The sequence below is a fragment of the Lutra lutra genome, chromosome X (assembly GCF_902655055.1).
Source record: "Lutra lutra chromosome X, mLutLut1.2, whole genome shotgun sequence".
Lineage (NCBI taxonomy): Eukaryota > Metazoa > Chordata > Mammalia > Carnivora > Mustelidae > Lutra > Lutra lutra.
Genome location: NC_062296.1, coordinates 46469046 through 46494243, shown reverse-complemented (window position 1 = coordinate 46494243; position 25198 = coordinate 46469046). Strand labels below are relative to the sequence as shown.

Below are 25198 nucleotides of genomic sequence, written 5' to 3'. Positions count from 1 at the left end.
ATAATTTCCATATACAGCACAATGGGGAGGAAACACAAATGCAAGTTTTTCTCTGAGGAGTAAGGAATTTGGATCCAACATCTAGCATGCCAAGTTTGAAAACTTCCACCTAATGGGCAGGTCCCTAAAATACCTAGCTCTGAAAGCAAATGAAGTATGCAGCCATGAGACCCACAACACTGTACCAAACAAAGAAACAGTCTTAATGGGCTTTCTAGGACTCAGACTGGCTATCCCCTCAGGTCTCAGTGCAGATCCCAGCCTTTCCCTGAAAAAGGCATATTTGAATATTTTAAAGCTGTAACCTGAGGGCAAGTCTCCTAATTTATCACACATCTAAATGATAACTATCATCTCCATATGCTGTACTCCAGGTCACTAGTATCTCCTTGAAGGGAGCTTGTGCACATATGGCACCCCAGCATTATGGTTGCCACCCAGAGGATGCAACAATTGATTTCCTGCCGCTGGTGGCCAGTGAAGCTTGCATTTATAGGTTTCAGAGTACTGTAGCAAAAAAAGAAACACTTTTTGACTGGCTGTAATCCCAGAGCCCAGTACAGAGGCACAAGTCAGAAACACCCATATCCCAGTCTTTCCCTGAGTCTGTTTTGCACATCTTACAAGCTGCAGCTGAGGGTCCACCTTGAAATGAGGTGCTGACTATTATCCTATCCTTTGGGAAACTGACAGATACTGGCATACCTTCAACCACCGGAACCACCAAGAACAAAGAAACTAGCTTGCACAATCACTAAGGCTTGAGAGAAAACTAAGAGCTAGGACCAGGCCAAATGATAATGTTCATCTTCTACACAAGGCTACTCCTTCAAGACTGTGAGAGAGGAAGATGTTTTATCTGATGCACAGAAAGGGAAAATGAAGAAACAGAATATTTTCCAAGCAAAAGAATAAGTAAACCTCCAGAAACAGCCTTTAATAAAGTGGAGATAAGAGATTTACCTGATAAGGAGTTCAAAATAGTGGTCATAAAGATACTCACCAGGGTCAGGTGAACAATGCATGAACAAAGTGAAAATTTCAACAGATAAAAAGTTAAAAAGTACCAAACAGAAATCACATAGGCAAAGAATATAACAACTGAACTGAAAAATTCAATCAAAAGGTTGAACAGCAGACAAGATCAAGTGGAAGAGAAAGGATCAGCAAACTTGAAGACATGGCAGTTGAAGTCATGCAATCATAGGAACAAAAAGAAAAAAATGAAAAGGAAGGGATTTGGAATACTATAAAGGAAACCAATATATGCTTATATGGATCCCAGAGGAAGACAGAGAGGGAAAAAAGCTTATTTAATGAAATAGTGGCTAAAATACTCCCTAAACAAGAAGGAAACAGCCATCTAGATCCAAGAAGCCCAGAAAGTCCAACTAAAACCATCCCAAAAGACCCATTACACAGACACATAATTGTCAAAAGTTAAAGACAAGGAAAGAATCTTAAAAACAGCAAAAGAAAAACAACTTGTTACATGAAGGAGAACCTCTATAACAATATCAGCAGATTTTTCAGCAGAAACTTTGCAAGAAAGAAGACAGTGGCATGATATATTTAAAGAGCTGAAAGAAAAACTGCCAACAAGGAATACTCTACCCAGAAAAGTTGTCCTTCAGAATTAAAGGAGAAATCAGCCATTTCCCAGACAAGCAAAACCTGAAGCAGTTCATCACCAACGCACTGGCCTTACAAAAAAAAAAAATGTTAAAAGCACTTTTAAAACTAAATGAAAGGATGCTATTTAGTAACAGGAAAACATGAAAGTATAAATCACAGTAGATAGATTAATTATATAGTTAAATTCTGAATACTATAATGTAAGGTTGGTGTAGATTTCTACTATGAAGGTTATAAGGAGAAAGTACTAAAAACAATTACAATAATTTAATGCATACATAAGATAAAAGATATAAATTGTGCGTGCCATTGAAGACATAAAATAGAGGTTAGAGTAAAAATGCAGACCTTTAGTAGACATTCAAACTTAAGTTGGTATCAGCTTAAAATAGACTGTTAAAAATAAGTTTTTTGTAAGCCTCAAGGTATTCTCAAAGCAAGAACCTATAATACACACACAAGACAGAAAGAGAGAGGAATCTAAGGATACCACTGTAGAAAATTATCAAATCACAAAGAGCAAGAGAAGAAAAAAGAAACAACATTTCTGGAAAAGCAGCCAGAAAACTATTAAAATTGCAGTACTAAGTCCAAACATATCAAAAATTACTTCAGCTACAAATGGATTCAACTCTACAGTCAGGAGGCAAAGAATCGCTGATAAAATAACAAGACCCAACTACATATAATGTCTAAATGAGATTCACTTCAACTCTAAGGACACACACAAGCTGAAAGTGAAGGAACAGTAAAAGATATTCCATGCAAAAGGAAACCAAAAGAAGGTAGATGTAGATCTACTTATATTTGACAAAACAGACGTTCAGCCAAAGACTGAAATAAGAGACAGACAAGGTTACTATATAGTGAAAAATGACCTAATCCAACAAGAGAATATATCATTTGTAAATACTGATGAACCCAACATAGGAACACCTAAATATATAAGGCAAATATTAACATACCTGAAGGGAAAAACAAACAACAATGCAATAATAATAGGAAACTTCAATATGTCACTTTCAACAATAGATATATTGCCTGAACAGAAAATGAAAAGTGAAAATGAAATGGAAAATGAAAAAGGAAACCTGTGACATTAATTGTATGTTAGACCAGATGGACTTAACAGATTTTTTTAAAAGATTTTATTTATTTATTTGACAGAGATATCACAAGTAGGCAGAGAGGCAGGCAGAGAGAGAGGAGGAAGCAGGCTCCCCACCCAGCAGAGAGCCCAATGTAGGGCTAAATCCCAGGACCCGAGATCATGACCTGAGCTGAAGGCAGAGGCTTAACCCACTGAGCCACCCAGGTGCCCCTTACAGATATTTATAGAACATTCCATCCAACAGCAGCATACACATTCTTCCCAAGTGTAAATGGAATACTTTCCAGGATAGATCATATGTTATGTCACAAAAAAGCCTTAATAAATTTAAGAAGATTGCAATGATATCAAGCATCTTTTCCAGCCACAATGCCATGAACTAGAAATTAATTATGAAGAAGAAAACTGGAAAATTCACAAATATCTGGAGACACTAAACATGCTACTGAATAGTCAATGGATCAAATAAGAAATCAACAGAGAAATAAAAAAAAATCTTGAGACAAATGAAAATACAAATACAATATACCAAAACTTAATGGAATGCAGCAAAAGCAAAAGTTCTAAGAGGGAACTTCATAGTGATAAATCTCTACAATAAGGAAAAAGAAAGTGCTAAAATAAACAAACTAAATTTATACCTTAAAGAACTAGAAAAAGAAAAACAACCTAACCCTAGTAGAATGAAGGAAATAACACAATGAACTAACAAACTAGTTAAATGAAAGAATAAAGATCAGAGTGGAAATAAATAGAGACTAAAAAAATAGAGATCAACAAAACTGAGACATGGATGTCTCAAAATAGACAAACCCTTATCTAGGCTTACAAACAAAATTAAAATGAGGATTCTTTTTTTTAAGATTTTATTTATTTTAGAGAAAGAGACTGCACGAGGTAGGGGAGAGGCAGAGGGAGAGAGAGTGGAAGCAGATTCTGAGCAGGGAGCTTGACACAGGGCTTGATCTCAGGACCTCAAGATCATGACCTGAGATTAAATCAAGAGTCAGATGCCTAAATGAATGAGCCACCCAGGCACCCCAAGCAATAAGGATTCTAGTAAACAAAATTAGAAATGAAAGAGGAGACTTTCCAACTGATACCCCAGAAATACAAAACACCATAAGAGAGTACTATGAACAATTGTAAATGCCAAGTTGAAAAGGTGGAAGAAATGAATATATGCCTATTACTATACAAGCTACAAAGACTGAATCATGAATAAATAGAGAATATGAACAGATCATTGATGACTAATGAGTAACGACATTGAATCAGTAATAAAAAACTTACTAGTAAAGAAAAGTCCAGGGCCTATCAGCTTTACTGGTGAATTATACCAAACATTTAAAGAATTAATAGCAATCCTCAAACACTTTCAAAAAATTGAAGGAAGAGAATACTTCAAAATTCATTTTATGAGACCAACATTACAATACTACACCAGACAAATATAGTACAAGAAAAGAAAATTACAGGCCAATGTCCCCAAGAAACATAGATGCAAAAAATCCTCAGCAAAAAAATTAGCAAACCAAATTCAACAATACATTAAAGGATCATACACTATGATCAAGTGGAATTTATTCCGGGAATGCAAGGATGGCTCAGTATCTGCAAATTAGTGTGATATACCACATTGATGAATCGAAGGATAAAAATCATATGATCAAAAAAAATCATATGATCCTCTCAATAGATGTAGGAAAAGCATTTGACAAAATTAAACATCCGTTCACAGTAAAAAAAAAAAAAATTACTCTCAACAAACTGGTTAGATAGTGAACATGCCCCAACATAATAAAAGTCATATATGACATCCTCACAACCAACACTATGCTCAACAGTAAAAAGCTGCAAGTTCTTCTACTAAGATCAGTTACAAGACAAGGATATCAACTCTTAGCCCTTTTAGTCAACATAGTCCATGGAGTACTAGCCAGAGCAATTACAGAAGAAAAAGGAAAGGCATCCAAATCATAAAGAAGTAAAACCATCCCTATTTTCAGATGACACATTATATGTAGAACATTCTAAAGACTCCATCAAAAAAATTGTTAGAAATCATAATTGAGGGTGCCTGGGTGGCTCGGTCAGTTAAGTGTCTGCCTTTGGCCCAGATCACGATCCCAGAGTCCCAGGATCAAGCCCTGCATTGGGCTACCTGCTCAGCAAGGAACCTGCTACTCCCTCTCCCCTTGCCTGCCACTCCCCTTGCTTGTGCTGTGTGTGTGTGTGTGTGTGTGCATGTGCATCAGTCGAATAAGTAAAATCTTTTAAAAAAATAAATCTAATTGAATTCAGTGAAGTTACAGCATACAAAATCAATACACAAAAATGGGCTGTGTGGGGTACCTCGGTGGCTGAGTTGGTTGAGCATCTGTCTCAGGTTTGGCTCAGGTCATGATCTCAGGGTCATGGTATTAAGCCCTGTGTTGGTCTCCATGTTCACTGGGGAGTCTGCTTGGGATTCTTTCTCTCCCTCTCTCTCTGCCCCTCCCCTCTCAAATAAATAAATAAATCTTTTTTTTTAAGTTGTGTTTCTATACACTAATAACAATCTGAAAGAGGAAATAAGTAGACAATCCCATTTATGACTGCATCAAAAAGAATAAAATACTAAGGAATAAATTTAACCAAGGTGAAGGATCTGTTTACTGAAACTGTGACACTGTTGAAAGAAACTGAGGAAGACACAAATAAATGGAAAAATATTTTGTGCCCATGATTGGAAGAATTGACGTTATTAAAATATCTGTAACTATCACAGAATCTACAGATTCAATGCAACCCCTATAAAAATTCTAGTAACATTTGTCACATTAATAAAACAAACAATTCTAAAATTTCTATGGAATGACAGAAGACTCCAAATAGCCAAAGAAACCCTGACAAAGAAAAAATGAGAGGCATAACACTTCCTCCTTTCAAACTGCACTACAATGCTATAGTAATCTAAACACAATGGTATTAGCACAAAAACAAATACATAAATCAATGAAACAAAATAGGGATCCCAGAAATAAACAGGACATATGGCCAATTAATTTATATTATAGGAGCCAAGAATATATGAGAGGAAATGGATAATCTCTCAATGGTAAACTGGACAGCCATGTGCAAAAGAATGAAACTGAACCACTGTCTTACACCATATACAAAAATCAATCAAAAATGAGTTAATGACTTCAACATAAGAACTGAAATCATTAAATCTAGGAGAAAACATAGGGGGTAAGCCTCTTAACATAGTTGTTGAAATGATATTTTGGATTTGACACCAACAACAAAGGCACCAAAAGCAAAAATAAATAAATGGGACTACATCAAACTAAAATCCTTCAGCACAGTAAATATAAACAAAAAAAGTTAAAAGGTGGGGCACCTGGGTGTCTCAGTTGGTTAGGCATCTGACTCTTTGTTTCAGATCAGGTCATTATCTTGCAGTTGTGGGATTGAGCCCCATGTCAGGCTGTGACACTGTGGAGTCTGCTTCAGATTATCTCATCTCTCCCTCTCATTCTGTCTCTCAAATAAATAAATACAATATTTTGTGGGCACTTGGGTGGCTCAGCTGGTTAAGCGACTGCCTTTAGCTCAGGTCATAATCCTGGAGTCTCAGGATCGAGTCCCGCATTGGGATCCCAGCTCCATGGGGAGTCTGCTTCTCCCTCTGACATTCTCCCCTCTCATGCTCTCTCTAACAAATAAAATCTTTAATAAATTAACAAATAAATAAATACAATCTTCTTTAAAAAGTTAAAAGGAAACCTATGGAATGGGAGAATATATTTGGAAATCATATATCTGATAAAAGGTTAAAATATGTAAGAAACTCATATAATTCAATAACAAAATAGTAATCATTAAATTTAAAAAATGAGCAGAACAACTGAATAGATGTATTTCCAAAGAAAACATACAAATGCCCAATAGGTACGTAAAAAGATGATCAACATGACTAAACATCAGAGAAATACAAACGAAAACTACATGAGCTATTACCCCACATATGTCAGAATAGCTATCATCACACTATTTTGTATTTTAATTCCAATATATCTAAAATACAGTGTTATATTAGTTTCAGCTGTACAATACAGTGATTCAACAATTCCATACATTATCCAGTGCTCACCACAAGTGCACTGTTTAATCCCAATCACCTATTTACCTCATCCCCCCACCCCCATCCCATTTGGTAGCCAAAAGCTTGTTTTCTATATTTAGAGTTTGTTTCTTGGTTTCTTTCTTTTTCCTTTCCTAATTTCTCTTGTTTCTTAAATTCTACATATGAGAGAAATCATATGGTATTTGTCTTTCTCTAACTGACTCATTTCACTTAGCATTATACTCTCTAGCTCCATCTGTGTCATTGTAAATAGCAAGATTTCATTCTTTTTTATGTATGAATAATATTCTATCATACATATATACCACACCTTTACCTATTCACTTATTGATGTATACTTGGGCTGCTTCCATAATTTGGCTATTGTTAATAATGCTGCAATAGTGTGATCAGTGTGATTACTAGACTGTAGGGAAGTCCTATTTTTAACATTATGAGGAACTCCCGTACCACTTTCCACAGTGGCACTAGTTTGCATTCCCACCAACAGAACAAGAGGGGTCCTTTATCTCCACATCCTAGCCAATGTTTGTTGTTTATTGTGTTTTTTATTTGAGCCATTCTGACAGGTGTGAGGTGATATCTCATTATACTTTTGATTTTCATTTCCCTGATGACTAGTGATGTTGAGTATCTTTTTGTGTGTCTGTAATCCATGTGTATGTCCTTCTTGGAATAATCAACATAAACTTCACACCTTATATAAAAATTAACTCAAAATGGACCATAAAAAACTGAAAATTAAAAATAGACCATAGAAAACAAAATTAAAATGTAAAACCATAAAACTTTTAGAAAAAAATCACAGAAGATCTTCAGGATCTAATATAGGCAATGAGTTCTTAAACTTCATACCAAAAAACATATTCCATAGAATGAAAAATTGAAAAATTTGACCTTCTAAAACTTTTTTTAGAAGACTGTTATTTGAGAGAGAGTGAGAGAGCACAATCAGGGGGAATGGCAGAGGAAGAGAGAGAAGCAGCCTCCCCAAAGAGCAGGGAGCCTGATGTGGGGCTTGATCCCAAGACCCTGTGATCATGACCTGAGCCAAAGGCAGATGCTTAACTGACTGAGCCACCCAGATGTCTCCAACCTCCTCAAACTCAAAAAGTTTTACTCTGCATAAAACCCTGTGAGGAGGACAAAAAAGACAAACATAGACTGGAAGAAAATCTTTACAAAATACACATCTGAAAATGGACTATAACCTAGAATATATAAAGAACTCTCGAAAGTCAACAGTTAAAAATCCAAACAACCCAGGGGTTCCCTGCTCAGCAGGGAGTCTGCTTCTTCCACTGACCCTCTCCCTGCTTGTGTTCCCTCTCTCATTGTCTCTCTGCCAAATAAATAAATAAAATCTTTTCAAAAAGTCCAAATAACACAATTATAAAACAGGGAAAAGACATGAACAGACCATTCACAGAAGATGATATACAGATGGCAAATAAACACATAAAAAGATAAATAACATTATTAATCATTAGGGAAATGTACAATGAGATAACATGACACATAATCAAAATGGCTAATAAGAAATAGTAACACTAGGGGTGCCTGGGTGTCTCAGTGGGTTAAAGCCTCTGCCTTCGGCTCAGGTCATGATCCCAGGGTCCTGGGATCGAGCCCCGCATCGGGCTCTCTGCTCGGCAGGGAGCCTGCTTCCCTTACTCTCTCTCTGCCTGCCTCTCTGCCTACTTCTGATCTCTGTCTGTCAAATAAATAAATAAATAAATAATCTTTAAAAAAAATAAAAAAGAAAAAAAAGAAAAAAAAAAGAAATAGTAACACTAAACACTGGCAAAGATGTAAAGAAACTGGACTAATCATACACTTCTGGTGTGAATTTCATCCACTATTTAAAATAGTATGGGAGTTTCTTACAAGACTAAACATGTACTTACTAATATGCTCAGCACTTTTGGACACTTATCCCAGAGAAAGAAAACTTGTGTCCACAATAAAAACCTGTACATGGATATACATAACTCCTTATTTGTAAAAGCCAAAAACTAGAAATGACTCAGATGTCCTTCAACATGTAAATAGTTTTAAAAACTGTAGTACATTCATACCATTTATTTGAGAATAAAAAGAATCAAACTATTAATTCCCACAACTTCAATGGATCTCTGAGGAATTATGCTGACTGAAAAAAGCCTATCTAAGAAATTTATATCCTGCATTATTCTATTTATATAACATTCTTGAAATAGCAAAAATATAGGTTAAAGAATAAACTACTAGTTGTCAAGAATTAGAAAAAGAGGGAAGGAAGTTGCTGTGGGTATAAAAGTATAGTACAAGGGATACTTGCAATGGAATATCTTAACTGTTAGTCATCACATTAAGATACACATGTGTTAAAAGTACATATAACACTATACAAATTAGTGCATGTAAAACTGGTAAAATCTGCATGTCAATGGATTTTATCAAAGTCAATTTCCTGACTATATATTGTACTATAGTTATGCAAAATGTTCCTTTTGGGATAAAGAGTGTAAATTGTACATTTAAGTACACAGTGTAAAATTTAAAAATTTTACAAAAATCAGTAAAACTTAGTGAATTGATGTGAACTTCAGGCTACCACCAACAGAGATAGTAACTAGAAAATAAAGGAAAGAAAGAAACTTTGGTGGACTAAGTGATGAATTCAGTTCGGGTATATTTTTCCTGAAATGCCCATATTAGCATTTTTCACTTACCTTCACATATTCAGACTTGTTACCTTCTTAAATATGCAACCTAAAGATTTTGGCATCAAGTGAGTATTTTCAAATCATTTGTTTCATATTGCAATATATAAGTGTATCAAATTAGATATGCCTGGATGGCTCAGTCAGTTAAGCCTCCTATTCCTGATTTCAGCTCAGGTCATGATCTCAGAGTCATGAGATCAAGCCCCATGTTGGGCTTTGTGCTGAGCATGGAGCATGCTTAAGAAGCTCTCTCTCTCTCCCTATGGCCCTCCCCACCACTTGTGTGCTCCCTCTAAAAAAAAGTATCAAATCAACATGTTACACACTTTAAACTTATACAATGTTATAAAACAATTCTATCTGAATTTTTTTTTAAAAAATCTTTCTTAGAATTTGAGGTTAAAATTTTTGTCTTGTTTTTATTTTTTTAAAGATTTTATTTCTTTATTTGACACACAGAGAGAGAAAGAGAGATCACAAATAGGCAGCGAGGCAGGCAGAGAGAGCGGGAAGCAGGCTCCCTGCTGAGCAGAGCGCAATGTAGGGCTCAATCCCAGGACCCTGAGATCATGACCTGAGCTGAGGACAGAGACTTAACCCACTGAGCCACCCAGGTGTCCCTTGTCTTTTTTTTTTTAAAACAACAAAATGGTTTATGCACAAAACAAAATAATGAAGCTCTAACACAACATACTTTCTCAGGCTGCAAATGTAGTTGGAGTTGGACCATTTGGAGAAACTGGCATAGTAACCACACCAGCAACTGTGCCAGCAGTAGTACCAATGCTACATGAAGTTGAAAACAAAGTTCCTGCCAAATTGGCATCATCTTGCATTGCTATTCAATGGGAGGAACCAGATTGTCATGGCTCTCCAATCACTGGATATAATATTGAATATGGAGACAGAAAAATTTTGTCTGTTGAAAGAGTGACAGAGTGTATTCTGAAAAATCTACAGCCTGATACCACATACAAGTAAGTTGCTTATATCTTACTTTGGGTAGATGAAGTTTTTTCAGAATTTTGAACAAATCTACACTTCTTTGTTTTATATAATCTACACATTTTTGAAAGAGAATTTTAGAAAAAAATTGTTTTAGAAAAAAATTGACATTACTAAATCTACATTTCTTTGTTTTATACACTCTACACATTTTTTGAAAGAGAATTTTACTATTTTAGAAATATTTGGGCATTACTAAAAGCCAGTTCCTCCTCACCAAAGATCGTCAATACTGATTATGCAAATTCAAGATTTTGGCCTCAAAAATTTGTCTATACTAATCATTATAATATGATGGCCAATATTCTTTCACGGGATGACTAAGGGCATAGTTTAAATGTAGAAATTTATTTTCCTTTCTAAATCCAAATTAATAGTTTAATTTGTTTTTGTTTTTGTTTTTGTTTACCACTAGAATCAGAATTCAAGCTATCAATCATTATGGACTAAGCCCTTTTAGCCAATCAATAAGATCCAAAACCAAGCCACTACCCCTTGATCCTCCTCATCTTGATTGTGTGGTCTATAGACACCAGAGCCTCAAATTGAAATGGGGTAACTCTTCAAGCAAAGGATTACATTCCAACCTTATAAGCTACAATTTGTTAATAGGAGATCGATCTGGAAGGTAAGCTATTTGTACAGCTTTACATGATTCTAATAAAAATGTTTTAAAATTTCCTCTTAAACATATAATCCAAAGTGGTTTCAATGAACTGATAGATGTGAAAGCAGTACATTATCATGTTAGATATACTTTCTTTTTTTAATAATAATATAATAATAGTAGGGGATGTTATTTTCTTTTCTTTCTTTCTTTCTTTCTTTCTTTTTTAAATTTTTTATTTCTTTTCAGAGTAACAGTATTCATTGTTTTTTGCACCACACCCAGTGCTCCATTCAATCCGTGCCCTCTCTAATACCCACCACCTGGTTCCCCCAACCTCCCACCCCCCGCCCTTTCAAAACCCTCAGATTGTTTTTCAGAGTCCATAGTCTCTCATGGTTCACCTCCCTTTCCAATTTCCCTCAACTCCCTTCTCCTCTCCATCTCCCCTTGTCCTCCATGCTATTTGTTATGCTCCACAAATAAGTGAAACCATATGATAATTGACTCTCTCTGCTGGACCTATTTCACTCAGCATAATCTCTTCAGTCCTGTCCATGTTGCTACAAAAGTTGGGTATTCCTACTGGTAATTTAGCTATTTTTGCTCTCCCAAAACACTTCTTCCTTTATATAATACACATTAATACCAAGGAATAGAAGTTTCCAAAGGAATATGAAAATCAGCACCTTGCCATTATAATATTTACAAATTGATTTTTTTCCTTTTGTCTTGCACCCGCCAGGCTTCAAGTTGATTTATTTAGCCTTTAATGATGACCCAGTTTCAAGTCAGCTATGTAGAATTACTTGTACCTAGATGACCTTTGATTAATAATATAGCTTTTCCCATCTTGATTCCCACTCCCAGATTTTCTATCATTTACCATGGACCTTGTCAGACTCACAAAGTGCACAGACTGAGTGAGTATACAGAATACAAATTTAAAATCCAAGCATGTAATGAAGCTGGTGAGGGACCACTGTCTGGTATCTATACTTTCACTACAACCAGAACTCCACCACCCACACTTAAAGGTAAGTATTATAAGCCTGACAATGAAGGTTGCATTAATATGAGCTCTAATAGCTCATATATAAAAATCTCCAGTACAGTCTATTTTAAATGTTAAATAGCAAAAGACTCCAGTATTTAATTATGCATTCAAAGTTCAATTTAGAATTTAATAAGACTGAAAATTTTAATGTTTTACTTTTTAAAAAGTTTTTATTTAAACTCAAAAGTTAATGTACAGTATACTATTAGTTTCCGGTGTACGATATAGTGAAATACCCAGTACCCATCACAAGTACACTCCTTAATCCCCATGACCTATTTAATTCATCACCCCACTCACCTCCCCTCTGGTAACCATCAGCTTGTTCTCTGTGGTTAAGAGTCTGTTTCTTCATTTAAGTCTCACTCTTCTTTTCCTTTGCTCATTTGTTTTGTTTCTTAAATTCCACATATGAGTAAAATATGGTATTTGCCTCTCTCTGACTGACTTATTTCACTTGGCATACTACTCTCTAGCTCCATCCACATCCTTGCAAATGGCAAGATTTTGTTCTTCTTGTAGCTGAATAATATTCCACTGTAAATAATACTGCTTCTTTATCCATTCATCAATTAATGGACATTTAGGTTGTTTCCATAATTAGGCTATTGTAGATAATGCTGCAATTCACATCAGGGTGTATACATCCCTTTGAGTTAGTATTTTCGTATTCCACAAGTAAATACCTACTACTGAAAATACTGGATCATAATGCAGTTTTTTTTTCACTTTATTTAAATTTTGTTAGTTAGCATACAGTACAATATTAGTTTCTGGAGTAGAGTTCAGTGAATCGTTACTTACATACAACGTTCATCACAAATGACATCTTTAATATCCATCACCCATCTAGCCCATCCTCCACTCACATTCTTCCATCCACCCTAAGTTTGTTCTCTAAAATTAAGGGTCATTTACAGTGTGTTTCTCTCTCTTTTTTCTTTCCCCCTTCCCATATGTTCATGTTTTCTGTCTTCAATTCTACATGAGTGAGATCACATGGTATTTGTCTTTCTCTGATTGTCTTATTTCACTAAGCATAATATACTTTAGCTCCATCTACATGATAGCAAATGACAAGATTTCATTTTTTTAAAATATTTTATTTATTTGACAGAGAGATCACAAGTAGGCAGAGAGGCAGGCAGAGAGAGAGAGAAGCAGGCTCCCTGCCAACCAGAGAGCCCAATGTGGGGCTCGATCCCAGGACCCTGAGATCATGACCCGACCCGAAGATCATGACCTGAGATCATTAACCCACTGAGCCACCCAGGCGCCTCAAGATTTCATTTTTTGATGGCAGAATATTCCATTGTATAATATACCACTTCTTATTTATCCATTTATCAGTCAATGGACATTTGGGCTCTCTCCACAGTTTGACTATTGTTGATAATACTGCTATAAACAGTGGGTTGCACATACCCCTTCATATCTGTATTTTCATGTCCTTTGAGTAAATACCTACTAGTAAAATTGCTAGATTGTAGGGTAGTTCTACTTTTTAACTTTTTGAGGAACCTCCAAACTGTTCCCTGGAGTAGTTGCACCAGTTTCCATGCCCACCAACATGTAAGAGGGTTCTCCTTTCTTCATATCCTCACCAACACCTATTGTTTCTTGTGTTAATTTTAGACAATTTGACCAGTTGTTTCTTGTGTTGTTGATCTTAGCCATTCTGTCATATGTGGTGTGGTATCTCATTGTAGTTTTGACTTGAATTTCCCTGATAATCAGTGATGTTGAGCAACTTTTCATATGCCTGTTGGCCATCTGTATGTCTTCTTTGGAAAAATGTCTACTCATTTCTGTCCACTTTTAATTATTCATTTTTATATGTTGAGTTTCATAAAACATTTATATATTTTGGATATTAAACTTTTATCGAATATGTCTTTTGCAGATACTGTCTCCCATTCAGTAAGTTGCCTTTTGGTTTTGTTGTTTCTTTTACTGTGCAGGAGCTTTTTATCTTGAAGTCTGAATAGCTTTTTTGTGTGTGTGCCTAGACTTACTTTAATATTTAAATATGTATTATTTTATTTATTTATTTATTTTCAGCATAACAGTATTCATTGTTTTTGTACCACACCCAGTGCTCCATGCAGTCCGTGCCCTCTCCAATACCCACCACCTGACCTCCCACCCCCCCCTTCAAACCTTTCAGATTGTTTTTCAGAGTCCATAGTCTCTCATTGTTCAACTCCCTTTCCAATTTCCCCCAACTGCCTTCTCCTAACTACCCATGTCCTCCATGCTATTTGTTATGCTCCACAAATAAGTGAAACCATATGATAATTGACTCTCTCTGCTTGACTTATTTCACTCAGCATAATCTCTTCCAGTCCCATCCATGTTGCTACAAAAGTTGGGGATTCAGCCTTTCTGATGGAGGCATAATACTCCATAATGTATATGGACCACATCTTCCTTATCCATTCGTCCGTTGAAGGGCATCTTGGTTCTTTCCACAGTTTGGCGACCGTGGCTATTGCTGCTATGAACATTGGGGTACAGATGGCCCTTCTTTCACTACATCTATATCTTTGGGGTAAATACCCAGTAGTGCAATTGCAAGGTCATAGGGAAGTTCTATTTTTAATTTCTTGAGGAATCTCCACACTGTTCTCCAAAGAGGCTGCACCAACTTGCATTCCCACCGACAGTGTAAGAGGGTTCCCCTTTCTCCACATCCTCTCCAACACATGTTGTTTCCTGTCTTGCTGATTTTGGCCATTCTAACTGGTGTAAGGTGATATCTCAATGTGGTTTTAATTTGAATCTCCCTGATGGCTAGTGATGATGAACATTTTTTCATGTGTCTGATAGCCATTTGTATGTCTTCATTGGAGAAGTGTCTGTTCATATCTTCTGCCCATTTTTTGATATGATTATCTGTTTTGTGTGTGTTGAGTTTGAGGAGTTCTTTTTTTAATTTTATTTCACTTGCCTCAGGAGATATATCTAGAAAAAAAGTTGCCACAGCTGATGTCAAAGAGTTTACTGCTTGTTTCTTCCTCTATGATTTTTATAATTCCCTCTCTCACATTTAGGTCTTTAAACCATTTTGAATTCATTTTTGTATATGGTATAAGAAAGTGGCCCAGTTTCATTCTTTTGCATGTTGCTATCCAGTTGTCCCAACACCATTTGTTGAAGAGAAATTTTCCCATTGGATATTCTTTCCTGCTCTGTCAAAGAATAACTGACAAAATTTCATTTGGTCATTGACCAATTTCCATTTCTGGGTATTCTATTCTGTTCCATTTATCTATGTGCTTATATTTGTGCTAGTACCATACTGTTTTGATCACTACAGTTTTGTAGTGTAATTTCAAATCTGGGATTGTGATAACTCCAGCATTTCTTTTCTTTTTCAAAATTGCTTTGGCAATTCAGGGTCTTTTATGGTTCCATATAAATTTGAGGATTGTTTGTTCTAGCTCTGTGAAAAATACTCGTGGTATTTTGATGAGGGATTGCATTAAATGTATAGATTGCTTTGGGTAATATAGACATTTTAACAATATTTGTTATTCCAATCCATGAGCACAGAATGTCTTTCCATTTCTTTGTGTCATCTTCAGTTTGTTTCATTAATGTTTTATAGTTCTCACAGTACAGGTCTCTCATCTCTTTATTCCTAGGTATCTGACAGTTTTTAGTGCAATTACAAATGGAATGGATTCCTTAATTTCTTTCTCCTGCTTCATTATTGGTGTATAGAAATGCAACAGATTTCTGTACATTGATTTTGTATCCTGTAACTGAATCAGTTCTAGCAATTTTTTTGGTGGATTCTTCTTGATTTTACATATAAAGCATCATATCATCTGAAAAGAGTAAAAGTTTGACTTTTTCCTTGTTGATTTTGATGAATTTTATTTCTTTTTGTTTTCTGACTGCTGAGGCTGGGACTTTCAGTACTATGTTAAATAACAGTGGTGAGAGTGGACATTCCTGTCTTGTTCCTGAAAATAAAGGAAAAGCTCTCAGTTCTTCCCCAGTGAAGAGAAGATTAGCCCTGGATTTTTCATATATAGTCTTTATTATGTTGAGATATGTTCCCTCTAAATCTACTTTATTCAGGGCTTTTATCACAAAGAGATGTATTTTGTCAAATGCTTTTTATACATCCATTGAAATAATTATATGGCTCTTATCCTTTCTTTGAGTTATGTGGTGTATCACAGTGATTGATTTGGGAATACTGAACCACACTTGCAACCCAGGAATAAATCCCACTTGATTGTGCTAAATGATTATTTTAAAGTGTACTTGGACTCAGTTTCCTAGTGTTTTTTTTTTTTTTTTTGAGCACTTTTTGCATCTGTGTTCATCAGGGATGTTGGCCATTAGTTCTCTTTTTTAGTGGAGTCTTTCTCAGGCTTTGGTATCAGGGTACTGCTGGTTTCAAAGAATGAGTTTGGAAGTTTTCATTCCTTTTCTGCTTTTTTTAGAATAGTTTAAGAAGGAGGTGTATTTAACTCTTCCCTAAATGTTTGATAGAATTCACCTGTGAGGCCATCTTGTCTGGATCTTTGTTTTGGGGGAGTTTTTTTAATTACAAATTCAATTTTATGGCTGGTTATCAGTCTGGTCAAGTACTCTATTTCTTCCTGTTTTGGTCTTGGTAGTTTATATTTCTAGGCATTTACCCATTTCATCCAGGTTGTCCAATGTGCTGGAATAAAGTTTTTCATAATCTTGTCTTAGAGTTGTATTTCTGTAGTGTTGTTTTTTAGGTTCTATATCATTTATTTTTGCTCTAATCTTTATTATTTCCTTCCTTCTGCTGGCTTTTAGACTTTCTGGTTCCTTTAGATGTAAGATTAGGTTGTTTATTTGCTTCTTGAAGTAGGCCTTATTGCTATATACTTCCCGCTCATCACCACTTTCGCTGCATCCCAAAGGTTTAAGACCACTTGTGTTTTCATTTTCATTTGTTTCCATGTATTATTTCTTCTCTGAATTCCTGTTTGGCCCTTTGTTTAACCTCTATGTATCTGTGATCTTTCCAGATGTTTTTCTTGTGGTTGACTTAAAGTTTCTTAGCGATGTGGTCAGAAAAAAAAATGCATAGTATGATCTCAATCTTTTTGCACTTGTTGAGGCCTGATTTGTGACCTAGTATCTAATCTATTCTGGCTAATGTCCCATATGCACTTGAAAAGAAAGTGTGTTCTGCTGCTTTAGGGTGGAATGTTCTAAATTTATCTGTTAATACAGTCAGGTCCTGTGTGTCATTCAAAGCCATTGTTTCCTTATTCATTTTCTGCTTAGATGATTTGCCCATTGATGTATGTGGGGTGTTAAAGTCCCCTAGTATGACTCTATTATTATCAATTAGTTACTTTATGTTTGTTATTGGTTTGTATATTGGGGTAATCCCATGTTGAGGGGCATAAATATTTTCTATTATTAGATCTTCTGTTGGCTTGTCCCCTTTATTATGATATACTGCCCTTCTTTATCACTTCTTACAGTCTTTGTTTTAACATCTAGTTTGTCCAATATAATTATTGCAACTCTGGCTTTACTTTGACATACATCTGTACAATAAATGTTTCTCCACCCCCTCGCTTTCAATCTGAAGGTGTGTTTATGCCTAAAATGAGTCTCTTGGGATGCATGGGTGACTCAGTTGGTTAAGCATCTGCCTTCTGCTCAGGATCCTGGAATTGAACCCTATGTTGTGTTCTCTGTTCAGTGGGGAGCCTGTTTCTCCCTCTCCCTCAGCCCCTCCCCCCCTGTTCATGCTCATTCTAATAGACAAGTAAAATCTTTTTAAAAACTTAAAAAGGACGCCTGGATGGCTCAGTGGGTTAAGCCTCTGCCTTCAGCTCAGGTCATGATCTCAGGGTCCTGGGATCGAGCCCCACATCAGGCTCTCTGCTCAGCGGGGAGCCTGCTTTCCCCTCTCTCTCTGCCAGACTCTCTGCCTACTTGTGATCTCTGTCAAATAAATAAAAACTTTTTAAAAAAAAATGTTTAAAAAAACTTAAAATAAAATGAGTCTCTTATAGGCAGCATATCAATGGTTCTTGTGTTTTTTATCCATTCTCATACCCGATGTCTTTTGATTGGAGCATTTAGTCCATTCACACTCAAAGCAATTTTTAATAGATATGTATGTATTGCCATTTTATTATTTGTTTTGTTGTTGTTTCTGGAGATTTCCTCTGATCCTTTCCTATCTTTGTAACTTTTGGTCTTTCCACTCACTGAGTGGAAAATAATATTTCTTGTAGGACTGATTAGTGGTCATGAACTCCTTTAGTTTTGTTTGTCTGGGAAACTCTTTATCTCTCCTATTCTGAATGACAGCCATGATGGATAGAGTATTCTTGCCTGCAGATTTTTCCCATTCAGTACTTTGAATATACCATGCCACTCTATTCTCACTTGCCAAGTTTCTGTTGAGAAATCCCCAGCTAGCCTTACAGGTCTTCCCTTATAAGTTAAGGACTTCTTTGTCTTCTGCTTTTAATTTTTTTATGTTTCCCTTAGATCTCTTGCTATGGCCTTATCTTGTTCTTTCACTTGATAAATTCCTCTGTAATGGCATTTTGCCCAAGTCTCCTCCTTCTACTCTGTATTAGAAAAGTCACTTATGTTTCCTGCTCCTGAAAGTAACTGCTTTATGAGGAAGAGGTCATGTGGTGTCCAGGACCTGGCAATTCAGGAAGCGTATCTGGCATGTGCTGTGTGTGCTCTGCTGTTCTGTTTTGTCTCCTCTATCCTTTGGGCCAGTCATCTGCAGAGGTTCTCCTTGCCTTGTCTGGGCAGTGTTTGGGCTCTGACTTGAATGTGGAGAGTGCTAAGTGTGCTCTGATCTTCTTGTGAAATGAGACTTGATACTAACTTCCACTAGAACTGAGGCCTTGCAGAAATCTCTCATTGGGAGACATGTTCTGGGCAGAGGTTTGTGCTGGTCTTCTAGGGGGAGGGAGCTGCTGCACTGGGACTGAAACAAGCTTGACTGAGATGGGCAGAACTGCCAGAACACAGGGGTGTGGGACTTGGTGTAAGCAAATTAGCCAGCCAGTAGAGGTGACTGTGTGTTTATGCTGAGTGGCCAGGGAAGGAAATGGTGCCTGCCAGCTGCTTTGTTCACCAAGAGGTATCTTCATAAACACTGCCCCTCTAAGAAGCACTCCAAGAAGAGTGAATAATCTCCCCTCCATGTGCCCCACACATTCTTCAAATCCCTGTCTCCTCACTGCATGCCTCTGGGTTGTTTGCCTGCATTCTCTCTAAGAGCAGAGCTCTACCCTAGCCAAGCCCACTGACTTTTAAAACTCCAGGCTTTAAGACTCACTGGTTGAAAGAACTCATGAAATTCAGCCCCTCTTATTTTCCAACTCAACAGTTATGGGGAACATTCTCCTTGTGTATTCCCCTGTGTGCCCCTTTCTCTCTAACCCTTCTCCATAACAAGGCAACCTCCTCTCCACAGCAGCCAAGATCCATTTCTCCCCTAAATCATGTCTCCACATTTCCTACCTTCTTCGGTGTGGTCTCTTCTCTCCTTTAGTTGTGTAGTTTGTTCTGTCAGTCTTTGGGTGGATTTCTGGGCTATTTAGGGTTATTTGATAGTTATCCAATAGTGTTAGTGGGATGTGACAAGCCTAGGATCCTACTATTCTGCCCCCAAATATCGCAATATTTTTAAAATGTCTTTGGAATCAACTAATCCAGCCAATCACTCTAGCACCACAGCCATTTTGTTAAGAGAAAGAATTCCCTGAATGATAAGTAACCTAACTAAAGAACAATGTGAAACAGTAACAGAGCCAAAATTGGAATGGTAGGCTCCTGGTCCCCATCATAGTCCTCCTTTTACTTTGTCATGATATTCACTCCTTGCTAAATCTTACTTGGATTAAAACACACAAAAAAACCAGCTGATACATATAATTAAACTGATTAAAGCTAAAAAATATACTTAGTATATAGCACATATTCGCACATATTTAGTACAAATTTGTAACTTCATATTTGTTAATTTCTGAAACTCTGAATTTAATCTCCCTATTTGAACAGTGAAATAAACTGCTTTCTATAATACATAACAAGGTAACTTCACAGTCTTGAAAGCTCAAGCTTTGAGCATTTATTCCTTCTTGTGAAATTCAGTTATTCCAATCTTTCTACACAAGTCCAATCACCATTATGAAGTAGTTTGTTCTCATTGAAAAGCTAACTGTAACATACTGGAATTCAACATGACTTAGAAAAAAAAATAAAATAAACATGACTTAGACCACAATAATGACTTGCTTTCTTCTTACATATTTAAGACCCATTTTCCTGAAATGTAGAGAGACTAATAACATAAATAAAGATCCTGACCTCCTTCCTTTCCTCATACAGCTTCTGTGATCCTAAAATAAAATTATTAACACATGTGGGGCACCTGAGTGGTGCAGTCAGTTGAGCATCAGACTCTTGCTTTCAGCTCAGGTCATGATCTCAGGGTCATGTGATTGAGCCCCACATCAGGCTCCATGCCCACCCCAGAGTCTGCTTAGGATTCTCTCCCCTCTCCCTCTGCCCCTCCTCCCTGCTCTTTCTCTCTAATAAACTAATAAAATATTTCAAAAAACTGTTAATGTATGTGTAATGCTTCTAAATGTATCATGCACCATATAAATACAATGCAAAAGATACCAGTAGGGATTAAACAATAGTAATAAAACTTTTAATAAGTTCTTACTAACAAACAAACATGAATTATTGACAGTTTTAAGTTCTTAAAGTTTTTATTACAATTATTCAGATGCCTGATGGTATTGCAAAAGGCTTTATAATGCAAACTATAACTATATATTTCTTAGATTAAGACTGCATGGACTGCCTTTTAATCATCATGGAAAACTATATCAAAATTCAACATATTCAAGATCATCTAGGAAAAATAAAACCCTCTAAACTGAAATTCTCTTTTTCTAGCACCTAAATTACAACAACACGTGAATAGCAATATTTGTGAGATCAAATGGGAGTCTTTGGAGCCAATAAAAGGAGATCCCATTGTTTATAATCTACAACTTATCAGTCAAAAAGGAACTGACCTGGTAAATTCTTGCAAATTTAGTCCTTACATTTTTAAAATTTTATATTCTACTGGGAATTGAGCTTTTGCTGAGGACTAAGATATCCTTTCAGAATGTTTAAAGCAATGAAATCTTATCCAAAAGTACTACTTCCTCCCTAAAGCTTTATGTACATACTATTTTGGGACATACTTGCTTATTCATTCAATTAACATATTGCTATTAAATGATTTAATATTTCTAGGTTTCACTTATGTCCACAACTCATTCCAAACAAAATGCAATTAAAGTTTAACAATCAATTATAAGTCTTTTGTTATTTCTTACACTGGACAAAATTACCTGAACTGGGTTCTCATGATATTAAAGACTGTAAGCATGAACTTTTAGTTTTGCTTTGAATATATTTATGAGGTGAATGAGTTAATTCATAAGTTATTATCAAAAACAATACCATATTTTTTATTTGGTATGACAATATAATTTTCATTTTGTCTCATTTTTCTTTAGATATATAAAGGACCAAACACTTCATTCTCCTTTTCCAACTTTGTGGCAAATGCACATTATCGCTTCAAGGTCTGTGCAGGACGCCAATATCAGAATTCTGCTGGGACACAAGAGCTCTGGGGACCATATAGCCCCAGCGTTCTTTTCTCAACACATAAGCAACATCCAAGGCCTGGAAAAGGAGGTGGAGGAAAGGCAGGAAGCAGCACTGGTGAAGAGAAAGATGATAAGCCCAGGATAGAAATGAGTGATGATACATTTGTCCTAATCCTTGTGATAGGATTTGCACTAGTTGCTAATCTGTGTGCTGTTATAATTCAGCATTTTCTAATCAACTAATATATTTGTATGCATTTTACCTTTTTAGGAATTTCTAAAACAAATTACATCAAATATAGAAATTGCTAGATACATCTCAATTCTTACTTTAAATCTCATTTGGTAGATATCCTTATAAATGTTTATCTGACAGCAAAAGAACTGCCTTAACACTCAAGAAATTCATTGTGACAATAGAAGAGATTTTATAAGGAAATAGTTCTATTTTAAATTTGAAAATGTTAGCAACAAAAATACTTCCACTATAATGTAAAACTATCTAAATCCTCTCATGAAAGCTATTCTCTGCCTTAATTTTTCTAAGTAATATTTTGCAAATTTTTGAGAATTATCGGAGGATAACATCATTTTGGAATTTTATTCAGAAGAAAGTGGGAAAAGTCAATTCTATATGTCAACTTACATTCATATGAAATAAAAACATATCTACCAACTGTCTGTACTATAATTTTTCAAAGTAGTGTATTCAGCTGTTTAGCTTGTACCCTGATAATTACTTTGATAGTGGGTAAATAGTAACTTATTGGCACTTTGTGAGTAGAAGCTGGAAAGTGGGGAGCCATTTTATACTATTCTAAACTCTAAAATGCACCCAGTGGTGGTTACTCCATAATCAAAATGATTAAAAATACATATAATGACTCATATTTGTACACAGTATATTAAAATGATTTCTTCTGGTGAAAGGCTGACTAGCACACAAGGGAGCTCATGGGGAAAATGAATCCCCATAGCAATTGGCTTGGATAGTGAGGCCAAATTTTGTGGTTTGCTGCAACCAGCAGGGCTTGAAGCCAAGAGTGTTAAAGGTCAGCGGTCTTGTCTGGGATAGAGCCCAGAGGCAGTGTACTGCTCTGGAAAAAAAGGCAGGCAAACAACCTGTAGATACAGTGTGAAAACAGTGATCTGAAGAGTGCCTAGGGCACATAGTGGGGAGGTTATTCACTTATCTCAGAGACCATCCAAGAGAATGTGCACAGAGAGACTTCTCCAGGAAAAAAAAGGGACTGTCAGGCATAATTTTCCTGTACCTTTCCCCTCAGCATAAGCACAGGGTCACCTGTGGGAACCAGCACAGTACTAATACTTGCTACCTAACTTGCTTATACAGAGCCCTGCTCCCCCTCTACAGTCCCATGGAATCCCCCCTCGTGGTCATGCTTGCCTCGGTCCCAGCACAGTAGGCCCCATCCCCGAGAAGACCAGCCAAATTTCTCCTCATGCTGCATCTCCCAACATAGGAGTTTTGCAGAGCCAGGTGACCTCTCATTTCACAAACAGACCAGAGCACACCTAGTTAAAATGTGCCACATTCGGGCCAGAGCCCAAACACCTCCCATAACAGGCAAAGAGGGACTCTGCAGAGGACTGGCCTGAAGGATAAAGCAACCAAGACAAAACAGCACAGCAAACACAGCACCCATAGGAGACACTAACAAAATTGCCAGGCCCTGGGGGACAGGGGACACTACACAGCAGGGCAATACAGGACCTCTTCTTCATAAGGCTATTACCCTCGAGGAACAGGAGATACAGCTGACTTTCCTAACACAGAGAAAAGGGTACCAAAACCTAAACAAAATGAGAAGAGAAATTTATCCCAAACGAAAGAACAGGACAAGGCCATGGCCAGTGATCTAAATGAAGCAGATATAATATGTCTGATAGAGAATTTAAATTAGCGATCTTCAGGATACTCACTGGACTTGAGAAAAGAGAGGAAGACATGAGTGAGACCCTTAACACAGAGATAAGAAATAACATGGCAGTGGTGTCTAGGTGGATCAGTGGGTTGGGCATCTGCCTTCAGCTCAGGTCACAATGCCAGGGTCCTGGGACTGACTGCTGTGATGGGCTCCCTGCTCAGCAGGAAATCTGCTTCTCTCTCTCCCTCTGCCCCTCCCCACCCCACTCAAACTCTCTAGTGCTCTCTGTCTCTCTCACTCTCACTCTAAAATAAATAAACAAAATCTTTTAAAAAAGAAATAACATGACAGAGATAAAGGGTTCAATAAACAAGATGAGAAACACACACTAGACAAACTGTAAGAGACTCTTAATCATAGGAAACACTGAGGGTTACTACTGGAGAGGAGGGAATAGGAAGATGGGGTAACTGGATGATGAACACTGAAGAGGGCATGTGATGCAATGAACACTAGATGTTACATAAGACTGATCAATCACAGAACTCTACCTCTGAAACTAATAATACATTCTATAAAATTAACTGAATTTAAATTATAAAAATAAATTAAAGAAGATGAGAAATACACTTGGAATGAACAGCAGGGTGCAAGAAACAGAGGAAGAAATTAGTAACCTAGGAGATAGAATAATGGAAAGTAATCATGCTGAACAAGAGAGAAAAAGCAATTATACAACATGAAAATAGACTGGGAACTCAGTGCTCCAAGAAACATAACAACAATCATATTTCAGGAGTCCCTGAAGAAAGAGAAAGGGGTACAGAAAATTTATTTGAAGAAACAATAGCTCAAAACATCCCTCATCTGGGGAAGGTAACATACCCAGATGCAGGAGGCACAAAGACCTCCCATCATAATCAACAAAAGGAGATACACACCAAGACATATTGTAAGGAATTAGCAAAATACAGTAATAAAGAAAAAAAATTAAAAGGGGAAGATAAAAGAAGACAGTGAGTTACAAAAGAAAATCCATAAGGTTAGCAAGGGATTTCTCAGCAGAAAATTTCCAAATCAGAAAGAAGTGGCATGATAGGGGCACCTGGGTGGCTCAGTGGGTTAAGCCTCTACCTTCGGCTCAGGTCATGATCTCAGGGTTCTGGGATTGAGCCCTGCATCGGGCTCTCTGCTCAGCAGAGAGCCTGCTTCCTCCTCTCTCTCTACTTGCCCCTCTACCTACTTGTGATCTCTATCTGTCAAATAAATAAAATTAAAAAAAAAAAAGAAGAAGTGGCATGATATAGTCGAAGTGCTGAGTGGGAAAAATCTGCAGTGAAGAATACTCTATCCAGCAAGGCTATCATTCAGAACAGAAAGAGAGATAAA

At 36.6% G+C, this 25198-nt stretch overlaps 1 protein-coding gene across 1 annotated transcript in view; it reads left to right on the top strand.

The window, feature by feature from the left end:
* Positions 1-22591, top strand: part of LOC125091470 (fibronectin type III domain containing protein 3C1-like) — a 52836-nt gene extending 30245 nt beyond the window's left edge. The window contains exons 23-27 of the mRNA XM_047715111.1: positions 10289-10563; positions 11007-11219; positions 12069-12235; positions 21211-21335; positions 21825-22591. Of these exons, the coding sequence (XP_047571067.1) occupies positions 10289-10563; positions 11007-11219; positions 12069-12235; positions 21211-21335; positions 21825-22163 (1119 nt within the window). The 3' untranslated portion in view covers positions 22164-22591. The remainder of the gene's footprint in view (positions 1-10288; positions 10564-11006; positions 11220-12068; positions 12236-21210; positions 21336-21824) is intronic.
* Positions 22592-25198: the final 2607 nt, after the last annotated feature.